Source organism: Octodon degus, unplaced genomic scaffold (assembly GCF_000260255.1).
Source record: "Octodon degus isolate 3935 unplaced genomic scaffold, OctDeg1.0 scaffold00261, whole genome shotgun sequence".
Classification (NCBI taxonomy): Eukaryota; Metazoa; Chordata; class Mammalia; order Rodentia; family Octodontidae; genus Octodon; species Octodon degus.
Genome location: NW_004524837.1, coordinates 2,579,519 through 2,604,563, shown reverse-complemented (window position 1 = coordinate 2,604,563; position 25,045 = coordinate 2,579,519). Strand labels below are relative to the sequence as shown.

At 40.6% G+C, this 25,045-nt stretch overlaps 1 protein-coding gene across 10 annotated transcripts in view; it reads right to left on the bottom strand.

The window, feature by feature from the left end:
* Positions 1–12,097: 12,097 nt before the first annotated feature.
* Afdn (afadin, adherens junction formation factor) overlaps positions 12,098–25,045 on the bottom strand; it is a 185,254-nt gene continuing 172,306 nt past the window's right edge. For 6 of the 10 annotated variants that reach the window (XM_023706500.1, XM_023706506.1, XM_023706504.1 and 3 more), the window contains 4 exons: positions 20,862–20,990; positions 17,538–18,045; positions 14,746–14,830; positions 12,098–14,025 (listed from right to left, as the gene is read on the bottom strand). In XM_023706500.1, the coding sequence (XP_023562268.1) occupies positions 13,872–14,025; positions 14,746–14,830; positions 17,538–18,045; positions 20,862–20,990 (876 nt within the window). In that variant the 3' untranslated portion in view covers positions 12,098–13,871. Of the gene's footprint in view, positions 14,026–14,745; positions 14,831–17,537; positions 18,046–20,861; positions 20,997–25,045 lie in introns of all 10 variants that reach the window. The other 4 variants (XM_023706503.1, XM_023706509.1, XM_023706508.1 and 1 more) reach the window with 3 other exon arrangements.

The following is a 25,045-nucleotide window of genomic DNA, read 5'->3' as shown; positions in this document are numbered from 1 at the left end:
ACTCTTTTAGAATATTTTGCTGAGTTTACACACCTATAATATTTAAATGATGGAACTTAACAAACAAAGGGGATACAGATGAATGTTCATTTTGTATCTGTGTATTCAAAATGGTTAGGATAGATATATAGTTACATTCTCTTAATGAATAGAGGAATTTGTTCTAATAGTGTTTGTAAATAGGATATCAAGTCCACATCTTGTACAGCAATTAACCAAGAGGAAGAATGCATGCAATGTGTTAATTATTGAAACTGTCCTACCAGTTTGGTTTGAAACCGTCTCATTGCTCTTTGTTTCTCACTAAAATTATGGAAAAAAAGAAAAAACAAAGCAAACAATAATAAAAATGTAAGAAATTCAAAAGAAAGAAAAAAAATAAGAAAAACAACAGAAAATTAAATTCTCCTTTCAAAAGACCAGCAGAAATCAGCAGTACAATTATCTAGAACATTCTGTGGATGTATGTGAACATAATTTTTCCTTGTTTGATTTGTCCTTTTCCTCATCCCAGTTTTTCCTTCCTATTGAACAGATTCTTTTCCTTTCACAGTATGTGTTATACCTTTCAGATTTTAATTACTCTTTCAGGTTCTCACAAAAATGAGATAATAGAATGTCTGCACATGTGGATCTGATTTATTTCACTTACCAAGATAGTCTCTAGCTGCACCCATTTATCTGCCTGGAAGAATACATGAAAACCCATAAGTTATTTTTTGTCATGGCTATGGAGAAGAGAGACAAATGAAAGCAAAGCAAGCAAGCAACAGAACACACTAAATAACATATTTGTGTATATACACAGTTCTATATGTATGATATTTTTGAAAACATATTTGCTTGTAAGTCTAAACAATAAAACATGAACTAGGGTTAAAGGTTTTTTTTAAAAAAAAGAATCAATCACAAACTCCAGAAGCCACCCCATGACTGCGTGAGGCTTTGGGGGGACACCTATATACTGTGGGGGGCGATAGAATGCTCCTGTTATATTTTCTCTTATTTGGGCAAGAAGTGCTGCGGCACCAATCCCCGCTTGCCTTGGCATCTTCCTGTGGTCCTGGATCTCCACTACCAATCCACAACTAGTCCCACCCAACTGCTTCCACTATACAGCTATTTAGACCCTGCTCACTTCCTCAATAAACAAGACTTGATCAGAAAGCCTGTCTTGTCTCCATCTCTCGTGTCTCTTGCCCTGTCTTGTTCATCCCTGTTCCTCCTCCAGGTCTTACCCCACGTCTCGACTCGCGGGCTGAGTCAATATACAAACCACAACATAGAAAAATAAGCATTAAGAATTACATTCCAAGATAGGCATGGTGGTGTGTGTCCATCATCTCAGCATTATGGGAGGCTAAGACAGCAGGACCACAAGTTTGAGTCCAGTCTGGGCAACTTAGTGACTTAGCAAGATTCTGTCTCACAAGAAATTTAAAAAGGCCTGGATATCTAGCTCAACGTGAAGATCTTGAGTTCAGTCCCCAGTATCTCACACACACACACACACACACACACACACACACACACACGTATTATAAAGTCTCCAACACTGATTACAAGTGAAATACTGTTTCATTTATCCATCAGAGAGAGACTGAGCCTTGTTAGTTCAGGGACTTTGTTTTGTTTCAGATGTTTTAGTAGATGAGGCAAAAGAATGGTTAATCTTGAATCTCTAATACGTGAGGTGGGGAGACGCAGAAAAACTAGAACAAACCAGCTGCCGCCACCAATAGCTTTGCCTTCATCTCTAATATCAATGCGGAGCTGGTGGGGAGCTGCTGGCTCTGCAGCCTGGACGTCTGCATTGCAGAGCCTGCGACGGCCAAGTCCACTGAGCAAATAAACATAGCCATTTTCACCCACTTCTGAGGGCGAGGCTGTTGGACAATGCTAAGACCCTGCTGCTGCGTGTCAGCATGAGGAGACAAGATTTGACTTTCTGTTTTATAAGTGTATTAGTTACTTTTCTCTTGTTGCTGGGACAAATACCCGACACTTAAAATGGGGGGAGGAAAGGTTTATTTAGCTTACAGTTACTGGAGGTTTCAAGGCATTGGAGGAGAAGCTGGGGTGCTGCTGTGTCCAGGCTGACCCTCTCCATATCCCTCAGAAAGCACAGGCTAGGGGTTGGGGAGATGGCTCAGTGGATAAGTGCTTTTCTGGCAAGCGCAAGCACCTGAGTTCAATCACCAGTTCTGCAAAAAATACAAAGCACAGGCTAGCCAGTTTAATGGTTCTCGCCTCTCTGACCCTGGCCCTTGGGTCCCACACTAGTCCTCTGGCCCCACCCCTCAAGCCACTTGCTCCTCCAGCTGCATCTGCCCCATAACTTACATGAGGCTTTGGGGGGACAACTAGACACTAACAATAATTAACCAAAAGACTATGAGGGGTGTACAATGCAAATTCCAGAAAATTGGATCTGAGTTGTCAGAGCAGGGCTGCTTACATATGTGACGAACAGACATGAAATAGCAGAATTTGCTCAGTTGCCAAGGATTGATTCTCGAAGATGCCCACAAATGGCCTCAGGGAGCAGGGGTGGTAGTGAAGGGGCTAATTGCAAAGGGACATGAGGTATCCTCTGGAAACTGCAGCCGCACATGGTGAGGGTGCCCACCATGGTTTTGATGTCCCCTCCAAACTTCATTCCCACTGAGGAGGCACTAAAAACTGGAACTTGTGGGAAGGTAGTGAAGTCACCCAGAACTCATGCCTGGCAAGAACAGGGCTGCAGGAAGCCAGATCCGGCCTCTCGTGCTCTTCTGCTCCCTCATCATGCAAAGACTCCAAGACGGTTCGGCACGGAGGAATGAGCCCAGATGCAGACGTTCAGCCTTGGGAACAAGAGAGATGAATGCTCTTAATACAGTACTCAGCCTCATGTGTTTTGTAACAGTAACATAGAAGACTAAGGTGTCTATACACTATGAATTTACTAAATGTAAAAGTGTACAATCTAAAATGAATGCATTTGTGGTATATAGGTTACACCTCAATAAAACTGCTACAAAAAAAAAAACAGCTTTGGGGTCCCTCCTTAATTTGTTACTCATTAAATATTAGAACAGAGATGAAATGGGAACTTGTTTCAGTAAGAGAAGACACTCTAAGAGAGTTGAAGAGTTTTTATCATATTGCCTGGAAAAAAGAACAGGTCAGGGAGAGTCACCCTCGATTTACTCTTTTTTTTTTTTTTTTTTTTACAAAGAGAAGAAACTGATTCAACAGTAAATCACTGGGTGAAATTCACCAAATCTAAGAAATTTAACAATATTACTTCTGCCAATTTCAAATGAGGAAGAGCATTTTCTGTTTCCAGTTCAACTATTCTTTGTCCCTTGAGCTACAATCAAGAATCTGAAAAGGACAACACTTACTTAGTTGTACTGAAACAAAGAGGACTAACTCAGTATACACAAGGATAGAAACACATCAGTAAAGAACACAGGTAATTCCACTGCTGGGTTCTAGCGCTCACTGTACAGATTCATGGGACAGGAAGGACTGACCTGGATGGCAGGCCTGCCTGGCTTCCCCACACCTGCACCCTTTGTCTATGACCCTTCCTACTAAAGGGTGTCCCAGACCAGAAGTAGCAACACTAACTCTGGGCCTGTGAAAAATGCAGGTCCCCAGCCCTCTCCTACCCAGAGGTGGGAAAGATGCTCAGATGGGCTTGCTGGGAGGGATGGTTTTTGATGGAGCCAACGACAGAAACACAGAGAAGGTTCTGGGAGGGGGAGCTAAAAAATGACCCAGAGCTGGTGTGGTACGGTCTGCAGGCCAAGGCAAGGAGTAAGTGTGTGTTTGGGTCACATGGATAGGAGGGCACATAGGGTTGTAAATAGGCTTGTCAAGCTGTGAACAGGCTGTAAATGGTGAATGACTAAGCCACTGGAGAACAAAGACAACAGGGAACTACCAGTTTCTTAGGAAGCCAGATTTAAGATCAATCCCTCCTGCTGGAAATCCAACCTCCCCAAGGAAACTGACAAGCAGGTCATCATAAAGAGCCTGTGAGCATTTTAGGAAACCCTCACTTTCAACTCCAAATTCTAATTCATTATGCAAACCTGATACCCAGGAGCCATCTACAATATCTTGCTATGTGCATTCACTTGTGCCCGTTATAAAAATCTCTAGAGTATTTCCACTCAATATTTAATTCCAGGATCCCAATACTTCTTATAATGCATGGAATCTAAAGTTGTTAAGTCTGGCATATATTTGGTTAAATATATTACAATAACTTTTAATATTTTTATGGTACTATTCATCTCTGTTTCTTTCATTGGTACAATACAGAAATACAACTCATTTCTGCCCATGGCTCTTGCATCCTTCAATCTTACTGAACTCATTTAAAAAAAAACAAAACAAAACAACTTTTTTTGGTGGATTCCTTTGAATGCTCTCTCTACAATCTTGTTGTCTGCAAATAGACTGGCTTACTTCTCACTTTCTGATATAGACACCCTGTCCTATTAATTTGCTTGCCTAAAATCCATGAGTAGCTTCTGTAGAGAAATACTGGATAGCAGTGCTGAGAATGGATATGCTTTTCTTATTCCTGATGTCAAAGAAGTTTCACTGTTGTGATGTTAGCTGTGGGTTTCTCATAAATGTCCTGCCTCAACTGAGGAATTTCCCTTTTGTTCCTCTATGGTGTTTTAAAAAATTTTTTATGAAGAGGTGTTGAATTTTGGTGTATGCTTTTTCTGGGCCTAATGAGATAATTGGGAAGTGGTTTGGCCTTTATTCTATTGATAAGGTATGTTACACTTTTTTTTTTTTTAAATGTATTTTGTCCAGGGTCTCGCTACGCAACTTGGCCTCATAGTGATCCTCCTGTTTTCAATCTCCCTAGGACTGGGATTACAGGCATGCACCACCATATCCAGACTAGGTCACTGGCTCAGTGTGCCCAAGGAGCAGGGTCTGCGGGGCATGCATTGCTGGGAATTGAACCCTGGTCCCTGCACTTGCCTAAATGGGCACTTAGTCTGCTGACTTATCTCGCCCTGATTTCTTAATGTTAAACCAATGCTGCATTCCTGGGCTAATTCTCATTTGGTCACAGCATAAAATCTTTTTTACATATTGTTGAAATTAAGTTTACTTTTTTTTTTTCATCGATATTCATTAGAGATACTACTCTGAAGGCTCCTCCCTGCTTATGCTGTCTTTGTGTGGTTTTGGCTTCAGGACAATAGAGTACTGGCATCATGAAATGGAAAATGTTCTCTCCTATTCTTCAGACAAGTTTGGGGAGGACTGGTGTTAATTCTTTATTGGCTCCAATTCAGTGAAGGATTCTGAGCCTGAGCTTTTCCATGAAGGCCTTTGACTATTACCTGAACCTCTTATTACAGTTATTCTCAGATTTTTGTATTTCTTCTTGAATCAGATTTGGTAGTATATGTCTTTATAGAAATTTGACATCATTTATTTATTTATTTTTTAGTAAGACTAAATTTATTCAATATCCTACTAAAAGTTTTGATGATAAGTATCCACCAGTATAGAAAGTACAAAACAAATTTGTAGATTTCTAATATACCAATACAAAGTGCCTGACTACATACAGTACATCGTACAGGCAAAGGGGTGGAAGGGAAAAGAAGACTGGTTGAGGTCTAGTAATAAATAAATAAATATGGAAGTTGAGGTTTTGGCAATACTTATAGCAATCCTTTTTAAAAAAAATAATTTATTTGCTACAGGGTCTTGCTACACAGCTTGCACTCAGTAATCCTGCTGTCTCAGTCTCCCGAGTACTGGCATTACAGGTGTGTGTCCCACCATGCCTGGTTTGGGTTGCAGGCACAGCACGCCAGGGTTCAGGGTGACATGGGCTGTGGTGCTGGGAATCGAACTTGGGTCTTTATCCTTGCCAGGCAGGCGTTTAGACCACAGAACTGTGTCCCCAGCTCTTAATCCACTTCCTGTACTAACAATTCTACCCTTTTGTCTTGATTTTAGTAATTTGAGTCTTCCCTTTTTAGTCAGCCATTTTAAAGATTTGTCAGTTTTGTTCTTTTCTTTTTCTATTTCATTATTTATTTATTTATTTTTGCAGTATCAGGGATCAAACTCAGGCAGGACCTTGCACTTGCCATGCAGGTGCATATGCTGCTGAGCTGTAGCCCTGACTTGTGATCTTTTCAAAGAGGCAATATTTTGTTGATTTTTCTCTGTAGCATTTGTCTTCTATTTCATTTATTTCTGCCCTATTATTCTTTCTTTGGTCTAAATTGCTATTTTATCTAAGGTAGGTTATTGATATGTTCTAAGTATGTTTTTAAAGTCGTCAGTTTCCCACCAGCACTGTTTCAGCTATACACCATAAGGGTTTGATATGACCCTTCTTCACTCACCTCAAATTATCTCATTGCCTTTGTGATTTCTTCATCACCCTGCCTTGGAGCCAGCCAATTATGGACTAAAACCTCTACAAACTGTGACCTACAATAAAACAATTTTGGGTGTTGGGCATTTTGTCTCAGCAAGAAAAGTAAGAAATGGACTAAGCTCAAGCATTGGGTTTGATCCCCCCAATACCACATGCCGTGTGGACCCTGCCCCCACACCCATGCATGGGACAGCCACTGAGACCTGGTGCGGTGGAGAACATCTGTAATCCTGGTGCTGAGGAGGCTAAAACAGGAGGGTCACTACGAGTCCAAGTGGCGTAGTGAGACCCTGTACCAAACAAAAAAATTATGCCCCTTTTTTATGTCTTATTTTTTGAATTGATATTTTCTGGCATATTTTCATCATTTTGATGATCTTTTCCACTAATTTTTGAGCTATTCTCAGTGTGTGTTCTAGGGTTGGCTGTATACAGAATCTACTTCATATGCATAGGAACAACTCCACTGAGATGTAGGAGCATTTCTAAATAGCTCTATTTTTTCCATGCTATTATTCTATTTAATAATGTTACAAATGCAACACTATGCTGTTATAATTATCACTTTACATAATTGACCAAGGAAGTTGATAAAAGAACAGCAAGTATATATTTATAGAATTTAGTTTTTCATTCTATTTTTATTTACCTATTTCATTCACTATCACCATTTTCATACATTTGGTCCTGGGTATTCCAATGACCAGTTTCATCCTATGATCTCAGGAAACCACTGCTCCAATCATTTCCTTTGTGTTCTTTTTTTTTTTTTTTTTTAATGTATTTGGTACACTGTCTCACAAACACAGCTCGGACTCATAGTGATCCTGTTTTCAGCCTCTGCAGCGCTTACATGCCGTGTGGACCCTGCCCCCACACCCATGCATGGGACAGCCACTGAGACCTGGTGCGGTGGAGAACACTGTAATCCTGGTGCTGAGGAGATCCTGTTTTCAGCCTCTGCAGTGCATTTCCATGTAAGGGCCTCTTGCTTTTGGTTGACGTTTCCTCTTAAGGGTCGCCATCACACTTGGTCTGGATCACCAGCTCGTGTGCCTGGGGGCAGGGCTGGTCTGGCATGCCAAGGATCCAAACCTGGTCCCTGTGCTTGCTTAAGCAGGCACTTAGTCTGCTGAGCTATCTTGCCAGCCCTGTGCTCCTCTCTTAGTCAAAGATTCTCTTCTGATTTTTACAGTCCAACAATGTAATTATATGCATATTGCATACAATTGCTTTTAAAATCACTCAAAGGTGAAGAAATACACATTTTTATCTTTTTTTATAAGTGCACAATTAACTTCAATGATGCTCTTGTAAGATCTGTGCATTTCCATGTAAGGATCTCTTGCTTTTGGTTGATGTATTTCCTCTACTGTGTATATTCTTGGGAAGTCTATCTGCTGGCAAAAAAATTTGTATTCCTGAGAATGGTTTCATTTTCTTAAATTTTGAAACTTTCTCTGGATGTAACATTCTTAAGTTTTTTTCATCCAGTACTGAATCTGTCCCTCTACTGCCCCTAACCATTTCTGCTGTGAAGTCAGATGTTTGAAGGTTCTGTATGGCAAGCTGTTTAATCCTGTGCTTGGAGTCAAGATTTTCCCTTTGTCTTCATCTTCAAACATCATCATGATGTGTGTGGGTGTGTCTCTGTATTTATTCCACTTTAGGAGTTCCTTGCGGGAGCAATCTTAGGAAGGGCCAGAAAGCCCAAGAAAGGGGAAGCCAGCCTGACTTTCATGCAACTCTCTCAAAGACTGTACATCAATTTCTTCCAAAGACAGTACCTCAGTGACCTCCCATGAAGCTCTACTTTGTAAGGTTCTGGGGATACTTTGAGGACACACTCAACCACACACAAATCACAGTTGTTGGTGAGGTTTTCTATTTGATGAGACATAGTGATATCTTTATTGTCTCCATCAACTTTACTACTACACATATATTAATGTGTATCTTAAAGGCTTTGCCAATGTGTGGATTCTCACGGCCAATTGCTGCTGCCCGTTTTTTTCTCATGCCTCATTTTCCTGTTTGCATATCTTGTAGATGTTTGGTACTGTACAATTTAGAGAAGTCCAGACTCTGACTATTCTAGCCACATTGCAGCTGGTTCTCGTATTGCCTTCCATCCAGTGTGCTCAGCAGGCAGAGCTGGACGGTCATAGTGAAACTCATCTCCTTTGTGTGAACGCTTCAGTTTGACTTTTGGGTGGATGCAGATTTGAATACAGCTGACTCGGGCTGTGGTGGCTTCAGTCAGGCTTTTGCCTGTCTTTCTGATCTCTTTGTTAAGCATTTTGCCTCACATGCTATCACATCCATCAAGTTACCCTCACTTCTAACTGCTTTTGACCATGGCATAGGGCCTCAATTTCTCCAATGTCTGGTTTAATTAAACAGGTAAGGGCCAGTTATTACTATTCTAACCCTGAAAGGGCTCTTCTGTCTCCTTGATGGCTTGTGGTCTAGCCTGTGCTTTCCTGTAATTACAATGCTTAAGGTCTGACTCTAGTATCACAGAAATTAAGATATTGAAGATAGGCCCTTAACGTGGCAATAACATTCAAAGACCATGGGGGTGGGTCTTAACTAAATCTGATTGGTTTCCTTTTAAGAGGACATTTGGACACAGAGACAAGGGAGAGGCATGTGCACAGAGAATATATAAGCATGGAGTGCAAAGGTGGCTATCTGTATGTAAGCCAAGGACAGATGACTTGGAAGCTAACCTGGCCAATGCCCCTATCACTGCTTAAGCATCCTCAACTGTACCATTTTACTAAGGCAGCCCTAGTAACTAGTTTGTGGCTTTTATTGAATGCCTTTAGATTGATGCTCTCAATTGTGCTGAATACAGCCAGCCTGGCAGGAGAGCTCCAGGTTGTTCTGAGGACCTCTGGTCTTCCTGGGAAGGCTCTGAGGGAACAGGGCACAGCCTCTAGGCTTTTTTGCTTGTCACTCTTACTGTGAAGCTTGTATCCTACAGTTGAGCTGGGTTCAGCAACTGGACCTCAGTGTTCTTGGGGTAGAGCTCACCCTCCTATCGTGGGAGCTGGGTGGAAGAGTCCCTAGGCTCACCTCTTCGCCTCTATTGGAAGAATGCAAAAGGCTGAGGGCTGTTCCCATAGGGAGAAGGCCCTCCAAAGTTGAACTGCAGTGGGGGCAGAAGAGACCTTCTGCTTTCCTTCTGGAGTTTCTTGAATTTGTTTTTCCATTGAATGCCCTTAGGACAACTGCCAGAGGCCTTACATAATTGCTTGCTATAATTTTCACCATTTTTGCCTGCTTTGTTGGGGAACAGGTCCACCTAGCTCCTCACATTCCACCCTGAATGTTTTCTCTGGCAAAGACCTCACATGGCCTTCCATGCCCACTCCCAGCAACCCCCCCAAAAAACCCCACTACCTTCAACTATGTGGTAGTTGAAATATAGATCTGATCACATCTTTTGCTCCTCCTCAGACCTTTACAAAGTTATGGCCAGTTATTACTATTCTAACCTTGAAAGGGCTCGTCTGTTTCCTCAAGACCCACCCCCATGGTCTTTGAATGTTATTGCCATGTTAAGGGCCTGTCTTCAATATACTTAATTTCTGAGATACTAGAGTCAGACCTTAAGTATTGTAATTATAGGAAAGCAAGGGCTAGACCCTCATGATCAAAATCCTGAAGGATCCTGGTTGGCTCTGTTGTTCTCAGCCTCTATGCTCCCCAGGTCTTACCTGGCATCACCTCTCCAGGAGATGCCTCTCCCCAACCCTTAGTCCCATTGCTGGACAGTGACTGCTCTACCACCAAAAGGCACTTCAGCCATCATCACCCAGGAAATACTCCTAGGCTTCTTTGGATCTGTGTTACAGACACTAGGAAGCCCTTTTCACAGCCTTTGTCATACTAACATTGTCAGATTTATATCTATTGTTTATTTTAGTGATGTTTGTATGCAACTGAGTATTCCAAAAGGGCAACACTAGGATTATAACTGTTGTTTCTCAACCATCGTATCCCCAACTACTGGGGAGATCAAAGTAGGTACAAGGTCTCAGGTGGCAGGTCAAGGGAGGTGGTGGGTGGGAGGACGAATAGCTCACTGCCTCCCCCTCCTCAGTGCTAGACTTAAAAGGAACGGTGGATCTCGGTTGGGCTCTGCCCCCAAGCCACATAGGGTATCACTGACAATTCAGTCTAACCTCCAAACCCACCTAAATTCTCCCACACCCAAGACCCTGGGATAGGATAGGTCCCGACCCCACAGCTCTGGACTTACCTAGGCTTGAGGTTGTAGCTGGAAGGCTTGTAGATTGGAGAAGCCCTTCTTATGGGATGATCACCACAGTGAGTAAAGTTGCCTCAGCTAGAGGGCCTCCTCTCATAGCAGGCCATGGCAACTGGGGGCAGAGCCAGGCATAAATGCGTGCGGGGTCAGGGGCCAAATGGGATGGAAACTGGGGGAGGGGCGCAGGGTGATGGAGCAGTGGAGTAATGAGGGCCAGCCTGGGGTACAAAACAGGAGAGCAAAGAGGTGTGGGGAAGGAAGGAATGACATTTTAAGTCTCATGCTGGATCCCAACCTTCCTCAGAAATACCTACCTACAGTACAAGCCTTTCAAACCTGATTCCTCTTGCATGATATATACAAAGTAACCTCTTACATGCACATAAAGGCCCTCTTGCTGGACTTGCAGTCCCAGAGCCCTAGAAGACTTGAGTTTCAGCCCACTCGAGGTAACACAGTAATTTAGGAACATTCTCTCACAAAAGAAACACACAGAAACAACACACACACACAAACACGGAAAAAAAGTTTTCCCATGTGGTATCCGCTGTGATTCCTGAGGCTCTGGCCATCACCTCTTGTCGTTTTTTCCAGGTAGTTTACCATCTCCACAGTACGATAAACCTCCTTCTATTAACCCTCAATACCTTAAATCTCTTCCTCACACAATGAAGTTACATTCTTATTCAAGAAGTATATTTTTCTGTGTTCTACCAAAGAATTAATTCTAGGAATACTTCAGTATTTTAGGAATACTGAGTAAACACATGCTCAAAGCAGAATAGGCACCTTAAGCTTTGTTGAATGAGTAACGCTTCCATATTCCAATCTTAAGTGTAGTATAACCTTTGGGATTACATATGAAATAGTAGAAGAAAAAAAAATCACTTTTTGGGTCTATTTTCCTTCGGCAAGTCATTCAATTTCATTTTGATTAATGCTATCTTAAATGTGTAACTAAATCTCTGGGATCAGTTTTCCATCCAGCAAAGCCAGGGAAAATTTTTGTACAATGGTACACCAGAAAATCACCAAGGGTTTTATTGCTTTTTTATGTTGTCCAGACGCCAGGGCACCACTGGTCAGAATCAGTATTTCTGTAATAGCCACAGAAACAGAGGTTGTGAGATGGAGCTGAATCAGTATGAATTCCAGTCTCTTAAGTTTTTCCTTCCTCAAACTCTTAAGCTCTTGCATGGCACAGTGTGAAAGCCACTCCTGAGCACTGGTCAGCTGTCCCTAGGCGAACATATATCCCCAGAAATGGAAACCATTGCCTGACATGGAGTGATACTCAGCATTGTTTAACGAATGGGTGGAAAGATGGAAACAAGGGAGAGGAAGGCTGATCCTACAAATATAAACTTTGTCAGCACTTTTAAAACAATAGCAGATACACTTAAATACATACAAAGTTTATTAAAAATAAGTTGCAACCGAAATACAGTAGAAATGGAAAACTACAGCAGTTTGGAAGTTTTTCCCATAGTAATTAATGCACATTATGAAAAGCAGTTTTACACATATTCACATTTGACTTCACTATCCAGGGATGGCCAAATCCACTTCCTCATGGCTTTTATAATCACACAGGAATCTGCATGTACCTGTGTGTCTGCCTTTCTCACTATGAACACAATGATCACCTGTGTCCTCTTCTCTAGGGAAAGCATGAACTTGCCACCCTAAGGCCACCAATGCTCTTGAGAAACCAGGAGGAGCTTGCTTTTTCCTGCAGCAAGCGTGCATATCCTTCATCAACTCTCAGGACCACTGGACTCTTACAGAGGAAACAGTAAAAGCACACTTTCAAATAAGAATTGTGACAGATATAAAAAATATTTACACTTGCACTTTCAATGATTTATCATACAACTCATATTAAAAGTGGTTTCTAGGCCAGCAAATGCCTGTATTCTTCATTTGAAAGTGTGCATATTTTCCTGACATACATACTTGTAAGAGAAAAATAGGTACAGAAATATCATCTGGACCCCATCAAGGCTTGGTCCAACAGAAGATGTGCTTGAAATCACAAAGTAATATACCATTTTAACATCACACAATATAAGCAAACTGAGGTTCATCTCCCCAACATCTGCCACTTACCCACAGACATGACAGGGGTAACTCATAATTCACAAATTAAAATTAAATAACTCTAATATATTGTAAAAAAAATAGCTTACACTGTCATGAGTTATTCTTGAACTATTTAAATTACAGATGGCATAATAATTGAATTTCTTTCCTGACAGAACATCGATGCAAATTGCTTTTGTAAATTTAAAATTTCTGACTGACAGTAGTGCTCGAGTGTCACCTATGAATTTCTCATTCTCCACTGATATTTTGATGCTGGTCACATGAACACTGTTCAGCTAAACAGATCTCATAGATTCCTTGAAGTATCTGAAATATTAGTACATTTTCTAGCATGACTTCATCTTTCATCTTCAATTTCACCAATGATCTGTTAGTCTAACAATAACTCATCACATATAAAAAATAAAATCCCCTAATATTAAATCCTCTAGATTTTCTTCTTTGAGAATTTAGAAAATCACATATTTAATGTAATCACACATTGAGAACTGATCAGGAAGCTCATGGTCAGGAGAGAGATGGGCTGTGTACACCACGGCCAGCACCCTGGGGTGGGAACCCTCAGTGACGCAGGAGCAGCCTCCCATGCTCTCTGTCCTGCAAACAAGGCTGTGCTACAAGCGAGCATGGTGGTCTGGGTGGTTCAACTACTCTGTCTGATAGTCGAAGTGAAGCTTTTGAGAAAGAACAGAAATAGAACTACTTAATCTGCAGTCCTTATAAGAATTACAGGAGAAAACATGGGAGAGGAAGCACTCTATTACCTCTACTGTTCTCTACTCTGCCCCTCTGTGCCTAAGAATCGAAAAAGAAATTAAACAAATGATATGTCAAATGAGTCAGGTCACTTAGCAATCAGATGGCATTCATATTGTACAAATGCCAGTTTCTTGGTAAAGTAAAACAAAAATTCTTGGAACCACAACATCTCTAAATGGCAACAATTTTAGAAACAGGAATTAGAAATCACTTAGAAATGCAACCACCCCTCTCCTCTTCAGGCTTACACCTGCACACCCATGCTGAGGGAACCTGGGCAGACACAGTGGCCGTGGATTATCCTCACTTTGTGTTTAGTTCATTTTCCAGTTCTGTTAATTTACGAGAAGCTTTCACTTTATCAGATACATCTTGACCTTGTGAAAAAAGGCGCTGGCGCTCTTTGAATGTCAGGTTTTCAGGGGCTCCAGAACTTCCAGGCAAATCTGCATCTTGGCTGGGCAAGAGGGAAATACAAAACAATCACTCATCAAAATAGAACTGACTTCCTCATAACTAGGTAGGTTTGCGCAAAACTAAAATTTTCAGTGAGAAAGATTCGTTCTTTGTTAAATGTTGCTATCATCCTTCCTATAATTAAACCAGGATTGTAAAAAATGTTCTCCTTACTATAATGTATGTTAACTTTCCCCAGTCATATCCAATTTTCAAAACAAGTCAAATTTCAGCAACTGAGTATTTCTCACCAATTAAATAAGTTTGCAAAAATACGGCATTTTTATGAATCTTTTAAGTATGTGTCTTCAAATACACCTATTAATTACAGAATGGTGCTTAGTTCAACTTGTTTTAACAGTCGGTATATACCCTTTCAATTTATTTTTTGTGCATCATCAAGGTTGGCCTAACATGGTTGAGCAGGGATCCTTGGCCATTTCCTTTGAATTTTCAGCTTGCCTTATTGGAAATAAGCAGCAACATGGCTACTACTAATGTCCTGGCCAGTAAGTCCAGCACCTGTATCATTGTCTAAAACAGAACTGTATTAGCAACACAGACTAAAAAGCCTATTTGCTCACATGACTTTGTATAATGGGAAACATCTGAGCTGCGGATGAAGCCTTTGAAATTTCAACTAGCTTCAAATGAGTTAAAAATGACTTGCGCTATGAGGACAGCCATGAGTCCCAGACATGGCCCACACAACCTTGAGTACCTTCTAGCACGCTTCTCTCTCAGATCTCGAGCAGCATCGTGAGTGCCAGTAACTGTCCCAGCAGACCCGGAATACAAGTGTGGTCCTTTTCCAAAAGAGAAAAAGTACAAGTTAAAGTATTTGATTACTTGCAAAATTTTACTCATTGATAAAGATGAGTACCCAAGCAGACATAAGACACCTTTAATTACTGAGGGAATAAGAAAGCAGAAAGCTCTTCATATGAGATGAAAGATCCACTAATTTGAAAATTCGCATCTCTTTGTGACCAGAATAACTTACACACTGTATTCCATAGGTGTCACATTACTGAGCATTTGCCTTACAGTGGCAACGCTAATGGATAAATAGAAAGCAGCCAAAGTCAGATAAAATAGGCAATAAACCCACAGAAGATATACTTGAATGTGGTCAGCAAATTTTTCTGACACTAAGAATTTGCCTACAAAATCACTCAGGGCAAATAAAGCCTCAAGTGAATGAAGTTATTCCGAACTTTTTGTGTGTGGTTTTTTTTTTTTTTTTAGTATATGGTCTACAGGGTCACGCTACACAGACTGGACTCGCAATGAACAGGAGAATCACTATGAGTCTGATCTGTGTAGTGGGACCCGATAGACCCTGTACTAAATACATTTAAAAAAAAATCTTGTGCTTATAATATAGACTGGAGTAGTGAATGCTCAAAATATTCAGCAAAAAGTGATAGCACTTAATATTGAATTAAGTCAGCCACAAAATCATTATGGTATTTTTACACTAAAAGCTACTCTTTTAGTCAAGTTGCATGAAAACGAATTTTCAAGAAAATGAATTTTCTTCCATATAAAAAAGCCTTCCCTATAGAACTGATGGGCCATGTGCAGACACAGCACATTGCCTCTGTAAAGCACCTGGCTGGCTATGAGCTCAGGCGTCCAGGCTGCCACAGATGGGAGACAGTGCCAGCAAGCACTCAAAAGACACAGCATAAAGACTTCCTATGTTAAGGCAATCCATGAGGGGCCTCGATGAAGCTTTTTGCATAGTAGGTTCTTTCCAATTTGAATTTCAAACCTTTTGTTTTGTCTGTTTTTAAAAAATACTGCGTTGTATCTTTTGAGCTTTGTTGAGAATGGTACTTTTTTCTTCCACTGGTAAACATCAATTTTTCAAAATCTCCACAACTTTTACTCTTCATTAGAACATCAAAAACTCTACATGAATACTACCAACTACAAATAATTTCTAAAGAACTTTAGTGATGCATCTTTTTAAAAAAACACACAAAAAATGTTGCTATTTTGAAATCAGCATTCATTTTGAGTGATATCTGAATTGTTCCTCACACAGCCAGTGGAAGAGACTCAGTACCATCCGTACTAGCTCCCAAAGTGCTCAGAAGAGAGGGGCTAGCACTGAGGTGAGGTACAGGGGTGAGATGAGAGGATAAGGCAAATGCACTATGCTGTGCTATAGGCCTCACAAAAGACCTTCAAAGAGGCTGGGCAACAGATATCGTATATAACGTGCTCCTAAGTGATACTTTAGGTGTGAAAGTAAGGATCAGTAGTAACTGTGACACTTAAAAATGTAATTCAGCTTGTAGAATCTGATAAATAACTGATAGCTTATTTCAAAATTGTCATTCCATAATGTCTTTAAAATGAACCAAATTCTAGGTAGTTGTAATAGTTACAGCAGAAAACTTACAAAGATTCAATTTTGGCTTCAAGAGCAACTCAACTTAAATACTCTATACAGAGTCTTCTAGGCAGATGAAAGCTCTGATTCAGGTAGGAAAATAAAAGGGTGCTGGAAAACTCATTTTCCTGTAAGAGGCTACTCTGAACCTCAGCTTGCCCACATATTATCTGTATGGAATCACACAGAATTTAGAAGATGTTTCTCCTCATTAAAATGCTACTGTTATAGGATGCTTGGTACCAGACTTCCAATTTCATTGACAGTAAGGTTAATGGGAAATATGAATCTGGATATAACTTAGCTCTACCCTGAGACTGACATCTAGGGCTATTTAAAGCCAGTTGATGAATCTATATTGCAGCAGCTCTACCTTGGACCAAGCAAGAGGGCTCTAACACTGGAAGTCTATGGGGAGGGATCTGCATGACAGCAGCAGCAGGCCTTTAAGGTGTGCTGCAGAACTATGTGGCACTCATGAGTATGAGCTAACAGAAAGCAATAGAACCAGCTAGAGGGGAGAAGGTGTGGGAGGTGCTTCAGGACTAAAAGGGTCTGTGGCCCTTGCAGCCAAACTGTGCTGTTAGCCAGTTTGGCAGACATTTAACTGGCCTACTAAGCCACCATTAAGGACAAGAGTCACTGAAAAGCCCACCTGAAGCAGAACCCAAAGTTCTACTCATATTAAGTAATGCAAACATAAAATATGGCTTTAATATTAGGTGTTTAGAGGCATTAAAATGTATGAAAAGGCACTTAACCAAAAATAAGAATTATGTGAAAAGGTAGAAAATGAAAGCCAAGACCAACAGTACCCCAAGTGACTCAAGGAATAATGGCAAAGAGCTGATTACTGTCAGCTGATCAACAAAATGTAATTTGTTAAAGTACTGAAGAAATCAGAGCACTAAGACATCAATAGAGCACTAGCACAGACATCACAATTGTAGGTAGAGGGCGATCACCATGCTGAAAGTGATCAAGTGAGATTTAAACTCCAAAGCAGATATAATCTCACTGGAGCATACCAGGGGCAAGTGCACAGATTCCAAAGTTCCAATCATCAAGACAAGATAGGGTTTGATTTGAATTCTATCTTTTACATCTACCTTTATAGTGGCCGGGATGGTAGAAGTTTGGTTTTTTGGGAGGGGGTGGGGGGTGGCCCATTTTGTGAGCCATACTGTTGGCTTTGGTAGTGGGTAGCTGGAATGAGTTGGAGAGAAAGATGCCATCGGAGGCTGGACGTGGCTGGTAGGGGGGCTGCTGTGGCTTAAGGTTGGCAGAAAGAAGGTCCCCCTGAGACTTTCTTGTGCTAGCATACTTATCCTGACCTTCTAGGCTGCAGTCCTCCTCCTCCTCATTGTATGCAACAAACTTGGCCGTGAACAGCGAGTCTGGGGAGAGGACCTGAGTTTTGAGGTAGGAGGCATTTCGCTGTGGTGGGGGAGGAGGGGCACTTGACACAGGGGACGGGACTGGGGGCTCGTAGTCCCGTGGAAGTGGAGGTCGGCATAGCCCAGGTTCCTCAGGCTCCAACAACCTGCGTGCAACCTCGTCGTGCTGTCTGCGCCTCTCAGCTTCCAGGCGGTTGTAATACCCTTCTTCCTGTCGCCTCTGCAGGCGGGAATAGACAAAAGTGCAAAGGTCAGAGGTCAGAAGGGGACTGTTGGGCTCAGTGGGCCTTTACAAGGATCATCAGTCCTCATCATCACACTGACAAGTGGTCCACAATATGCCACATTTAACTGCCAAAATTAACTGCAACAGAAGAGGTAGGTGAATTCAGAAATGTTCTCTTCCTGAGACTTGCAAGTGCACTCATACTAGTCACTATTCTGGATTAACTGATATGAAACTGCTCAAAAGCACAGAAGAAATCAATTCTGAAGCCCCTTTCGAGTTAGGCACTAGACTTGTATTAAGAAGCCTCAGATTTTTTTCCCTGTCTTCTTCCTCTTCCTCTCTTCTTCTGTTTGGTAGTATAACTTACCTGTTACTGCTGTGTTTTAATAGGAAACCATATACTGTAAGTAACATCACTCATTTTCTCAAAGGAACAATCTAACAATGTGCTTTCCATAATTCTTAATTTATATTTCAAATCTCAATAAACTCCCTGATGAACAGAAAATTAAGAGCCAAGCATTAATAGCAACAGCAACAAGATACTATATTTAAATATATTTTGACATGTACTGTACATTTTTTCTGACATATATCTGCACAAACTACAGTTGACAGTGTTAAAATTCTTTTAACATTAAAAAAGATAACAGCACAGTTTTGTTAAAGATTGACAAGAGTTCCAGAGCACAAGAAAAAAGCAAATACGAAAGGGGATGAAAGATCACACAGAATAAACTGCCTTTAGTCAATGTTTAATGCTACAAAATGGAGGACGGTGAATTTTCAACTCATCCAACCAAAGGGGACTAATTTTCGGACCTTGCTGGGACTAAGGTCAGTTTTTCTAGGCCCTACTTTAGCTTTTATACTGCATTCTTTTCCTATGCCTTCTACAGCCACACAGGCACACAGTGAACGAACAATGGTTCCCCTTCACCTTCTGAAAGAGAAAAGGAGAAGTGGAAGCGCCAGCCTGATCTTTACCCCAGATCCAAGTTCTTGCTTTATCTTCTTGCTCTATGTTAAGAAATCCTGAAGGAAAGGCATTTTAAAAATCTATGCCTGCAGAAAATATTCTCTTGATTTAGACATTCAAACTAGAATGAGTTCTGTGGCTTTAAACAGCACAGTCAAGAGTCCTGCAGTTACATGAAAAACAGTTGCTTGGTAACACTGTAAGAAGAGACCAAAGCCCTCTTCAGTAAGAGCAGATACAATTACATGACCAAGGAGACTTTACCCAGAAAATGAGCACACATTTTTCTATTACAATGCAAATCCATGAATTCTGGACATTTTGTATTAAAAATAGATCTTTCAGCTTCTTTTTACAGTGACCATTTAATTATAGAAGCAGTTACAAGTGTATTTGACATCATCTTAAGTTGTAAGAATGCATACTGAAAAATTAACCCAAGATTTTCTTACACAGAAAACAGCCTGCCCTGTCTTTCAATGTGCATGGCTCTGAGATAATGTCCAGGCTGTCCCATCAAGGTTTGAGCAAGGCCAGGAGTGGTCCTAATTATAGCCATGAGCACCAGGCAGGACTGGAGCAGCCAGGCAGGCACTGACCCAGAGAAGACATCCTTCCCACACTCAGAGGGGCTTTCAGGAAACAGCAAAACACCACCACCACCACCACCATAAACTTCAAAACCAAGTGGTTTAAATCCTGGAAACTGGATTTCCTAGAAAGCTCATCACTTCTTACATTACACAAGTAAAAGACTCAGGGTAAGCTACCCTGAAAGCGCAAACTCACTGGGTGGCCTGCTTACTGCTCAGCTATAGCAGGAGTAGCAGGACACACCTGGAGAATCAGCTTCCGGTGCAGGTGTGTGACCTCACAGTACCCATTCTGCTTTCCTGTAAGAAGCCACATTACATCTACCAACCTTACTCTGAGATTGTCCTGTAGCCTAATCAATTCCATCACTAAAAAGTTTCCTAAGTTTTAAGTTTTTATTTTGGGGGTGGGTTCCATTAGCATAGTTCACTGCACTACAGAGGAAAGAATTATTAATAACTACTTTTCCCTGTCAGACATTTTGACAGTCAAAGCTTCTACCTTCATGGAAGGGAAGTAACCAAGAATAGCTTCTCTCAAGCCACATAACAAGCACCCCCTGAGGACAAGTAGTCTGCCCAGGCTTACAACACAGCTTTCTACTCTGGGAGAAGCCTCAGCTAAAACACACAGTCAACATCAGCTGTCGTTTTAAATGTCAACTGAAGAATCCTTGAATAAAATATACATGGAAATAAATAACTCAAAATATTTATCAGAGTACATACTAACTTGTCTTTGTATATTGATTTTATAAGCCACCTGTGCTCTTCACCACTGATCAAAATCCAGTAATTTTTAGTGAATGATTTGAAATAGTTATAAAGTTGCCAGACTGTCCTACTATGTTATTAACTCCCACAGTTCATATTCAATCCATGTAATCACTGAACAAATGTCAGCTTCACAAAAATGAGCTGGACCCTGTCCAGTAAGGATCAGAGCCCCATGCAAATGGACCTTTTGCCCAGAGGCTCACGCTATGCAGACCTAGGAGTTCAGGAGTTGGAGGGAGACCAGTTCAGAAGGCAAGGGAGTCTGGAGACAGTCCAGAAGAGAGGTAGGCGGGCCAGACGGGTTAGAGTTTTTGGTCCAATATCAAAAGCTGGGGGTCCGGCCCTGTTCTGTCTTGTGTATCTTAGAGATACACATTTTCTAGCTCCCTTTGCCCTGGCCAATCAATAATGTTCAGGCTAATTTGGTAAAATTCTAGTTGCCCTTAGAGGACCATAACCTTTTCTTCAGCATCTCGCTTCACTCTCTCGTCCTCCTGACGCCGACGTTCTTCCTCTTGTCTTGCTCTATCTTCTGCTTCCCGCTTGCGCATCTCTTCCAACTGTTGTTGACGCCTGCGCTCCTCATCCTGCAACTAACAATAAGTGGACTTTAACTTTTAGTCAGCCAGCCCACCAGCAGGAAACATCAAAAGCATCTACAAAGACAGTTAGACACACACAGACACATACACACAATACACAGAGAAGATTAAATAGAAAATGCCAAGTTAAGTCACTGTTGGAAAATGATACAATTTATGTATTTTATAGCTCTATTACTTCAAAATAAATTGTCTATAAGCTCACTTCCACAGTCCTGGATTTATCTTCCATTAATCATGGCTCACAGAAGCAGTTATCATACAGGTTCATGCATTAAACATGACTCATTAGAATGTTAGCCACCTCCTATAAATTCATAGACTTGTATAGCAGAAAGCCATCAGTTTACCAAACTATAGAAGGCCTCAACTATCATGGAGGTCAGGAAGGTTCCTCCCTCTTGTACACTATAGGTGGAACACAATTTCAGATGAGAGTCACTCTGAGCAACCCACTTTTTCCTTGAGAATGAGGGCTTAGTGCTCATCTTCCTCTGGCCCTCTGACATTAACTCCATCCAGAGCTCATTATGGACTTCAAGAATTCCTTCCTTCTCTGGGACAGTTCTTCTATGCATAGTCACAGAGTCTGAACCTGAGGTTTGGAGGAATGTCATTCTGGCTCACTTCTGTCTACTACCTTCAAGTACATGGCCATTATGGCCATGCCTTTGGCTCCCTTAGAGTATGCTCTGCTTTTTTGGGGGGGAGGGGGCACAGAACTGGAGTTGAACTCAGGCCCTTGCACTTGCCAGGGAAGCACTTATTCTACTGAGCCATCTCCCCAGCCCAAAGTATGTAAATGATCTATTTGAAATGGTTATAAAGTTAACAGACTGTCCTACTATGTTCTTATTACCTCCCACAGTTCATATTCAATCCATGTAATAACTGACCAAATGTCAGCTTCAAAAATGATCCAGTGAGCCCCATGCAAATGGACCTTTTGCCCAGAGGCTCATGCTATGTCCCACTACTACTGCTATAGCTGAGCAATTTTAAGCAGGACACAGAGTTAGTTTGCACTTTCAGGGTAGCTTACCCTGAGTCTTTTACTTGTGTAATGTAAGAATTGATAAGCATTCCAGTCTTGATTATTAAACAGGATGGAAGAAAGAGTCTCCCCCTTTTTATCTTAGAGTATGGCTATTTCTGTGTTGTAGCCTGAGATGGCAATAACTGACATCTCTGCATTCTTAGATATTTTTCATCAGGTATCTACCTGGACTATAGCATACCCACAGCTACACTATGCCACCATCAAGAAGCAATAACTTAAATCTCTAAACTTAAAATAGAAATCAAAGCCATCTGGCTCACTCTCTAACTGCTTCAGAAATTCCTGACATAAAACTGCCATACGATGCATTTCAATTTTGATAAGACCTAAAATGTCAACTTCTGTATCTGAATTGTTTCTGCTGTTGTTGAAACAACTCTCTTCCTTGATTTTTGTGGAACAAAATACTAACTAGTGGAGAACAAATTAATCTGTACTATTCTTAATTGTGTTTAGGACTTTTCACATCAGTAAACAATAATGAAACATGTAAGAAAAAAATAAAGTTGCTTTTCAAAAAGACAAATTAACTTTTTATTATAATCTAAGTCCAGGAGGGATGGTATTAGGATAACTGGCTTTCAGTGGGTGGGTTTTAGAGCAGGAACAGCTGCTACTGACTACCAACCAAGATCCAAAGAGGACAAGAGGACCCAAACAGAAAAAGTCCTAGTGCCTGCTCCTAAAGACTGCAGAGAGGACCACACACTTGGAAGCATCTGTGGGGAAGCCTCACCACCAACAACTTGTAAGATCACCAGTACAAAAGAGAAACAGTACCCACGCAGCAGCAACAACAATATAAAACAGAAATAAAGGAAAAGATTCTACAGAAAAGCAAAATAAGGAATAATGTAAAACTGTACTCATGCAGCATGGACTTTGAAGCTCCTCTTCAAAGTACGAATTGATTTCATTACTGTGTTTTCTAGACCTAATGAAAAACAATTTCTCAGCAACAAGGGCTACACCGACACAGCTGATTCATTTAACTAGGGGTGTAATTTTAGGAAATCAGAAGGATCATGATGCTCCTGAGTAGAAATGCTACCCTATAAACCTATAAATAAGCATTTTCTCTTAACAAAGCTTTTGTCTTCTGAATCTACATGCTGTATGGTAAGCTTGTGTTCAGTTCATTAATTACTATTTTCAAAGCAAAGCAAATTAATGTTTTCTTCCACTATTTGGCTATTTTAAACAATTTTGTTCTTTAAAAATAACTGCTTTGGCCGGGGAGACACCTCAGTAGAGTAAGTGCTTGCCTGGCAAGCGTAAAGTCCTGAGTTCAATCTCTAGTACAGGAAAAACAAACAAATAAACAACAACAACAACAAAAACTGCTTCATTCCAAGTGTCAATGAGAAAAAAGGAAAACTTTCTTTTGTGGTACTGAGGACAGAACTCAGGACCTTGCACTAGCAAGGCAGGCGCTTAAATCAATGAACTACCTCCCCAGCCCTAAAAGAAGGAAAACTGTTAAATCAATACGGTATTATATGATACAAAATGGACTAATGGTACTGAACCAGCCATATTACTGACTTATGTTCAGTAACAGTTAAAGGGTAAAGAGTATCTTAATATATTTATAACATTATAAATTTAATCATTCTGTAATACAGTGACAAAAGCCTGCAATATTATTGACACTTTGAACTTATAAAGCTCTTTGCTTTATGATAAAAGGATTTTAAAAAATCATGAAACTTAAGGTAGTCTGGATTAAAGCCCAATTTTAAAGCAAGTGGATAAACATAGACCAAGGTTCTGCTTACTGGCAGTCCCTTCTAAAAAAGCTATTTCCAGATTTTTAAAAAGTGCAGCTTGAGATCTGTATCTAGTTCCATACCACAAAATACACTGACTTGCATCTTTAATTTATTATAGAAATCCTAGTAAGGTAGGTGACTATGTTCAGATAGCTGAACACAAAACGGGGTCAGAGTCAGGTTTATCTCTTACTTTTTGAAGTTTCTATAGAACATACAATTTGAAGTTTGTTAAATCCTTTAAAATCTTTTTCCTCTATAAATGTTTTTACTCATGCTCTTTCCCATAAAAAATGCATCTCTCAGTCCAAATTTAAGGCTAAAAAATAAGAAACCCTTTACCCTATGACACTGCCATAGGCTATTGGTACCCTAAAACCTGGGCTTAGAGCCCCACCTGAAAGGGACCCGTTGTTTATCCAAGAGAAAGGTGCCTACATTTAGTCAAATCTCCTCAATGGAAAGCAAAGTCTTCTCTCACAATGAACATACTGAGTGATGGGGGAGCATTAGCAACAATGCCTGGTATTCCTTTCCCTGAGAATAGCCTATGTACTTTAAAATAATAATACTTGCTTTTCTGGTTAAAATAATCCTAAAGAAATATGTGATTCAGCATAACAATGTATGACCAAAAATATTGTTCTACTTGAGTTTTGTGTATAACTTGCATATTGATGGTTATCAATACAGATATTATCTACAAATAGCATATTTCTAAAATTAACATGAAAATCCAAATTTCTTAATGAAGGACAAAGATGTAAATCAGACAAATGGTATCTAAAAGGATAATATCTCCATCTATTCATGTTGCTCCAAATTGCTTATTTGTACGACTTTCAGGATTCTATAACAAGAAATATTATAATTTTGAGGGCATGTGCATTGAATCTAGATTGCTTTAGTTACTATGCACATCTTGGTATATTAATTCCAAGGAAGAAAGACAGGACAACTTTTTATGTATTTTGTTTTCTTTTTTTATGAGCAGAATATATTTATTGAGAGAAAGAAATCTCCTGTCCAAGAGAGGGACAGGAGGGGGGCCCAAGCGGGTAGTTCTCCAGGAAGCTGTCTCTTCCAGGGACTTTTATAGTGTAAAACCATGTGAGGCTAAGGTAGAGAGAATGGGAACATGCTTAGGCGGGCAGGAGGTGGGACAAAACTATAGTCAACCAATGGGATTACATATGGGACAGGGTCTT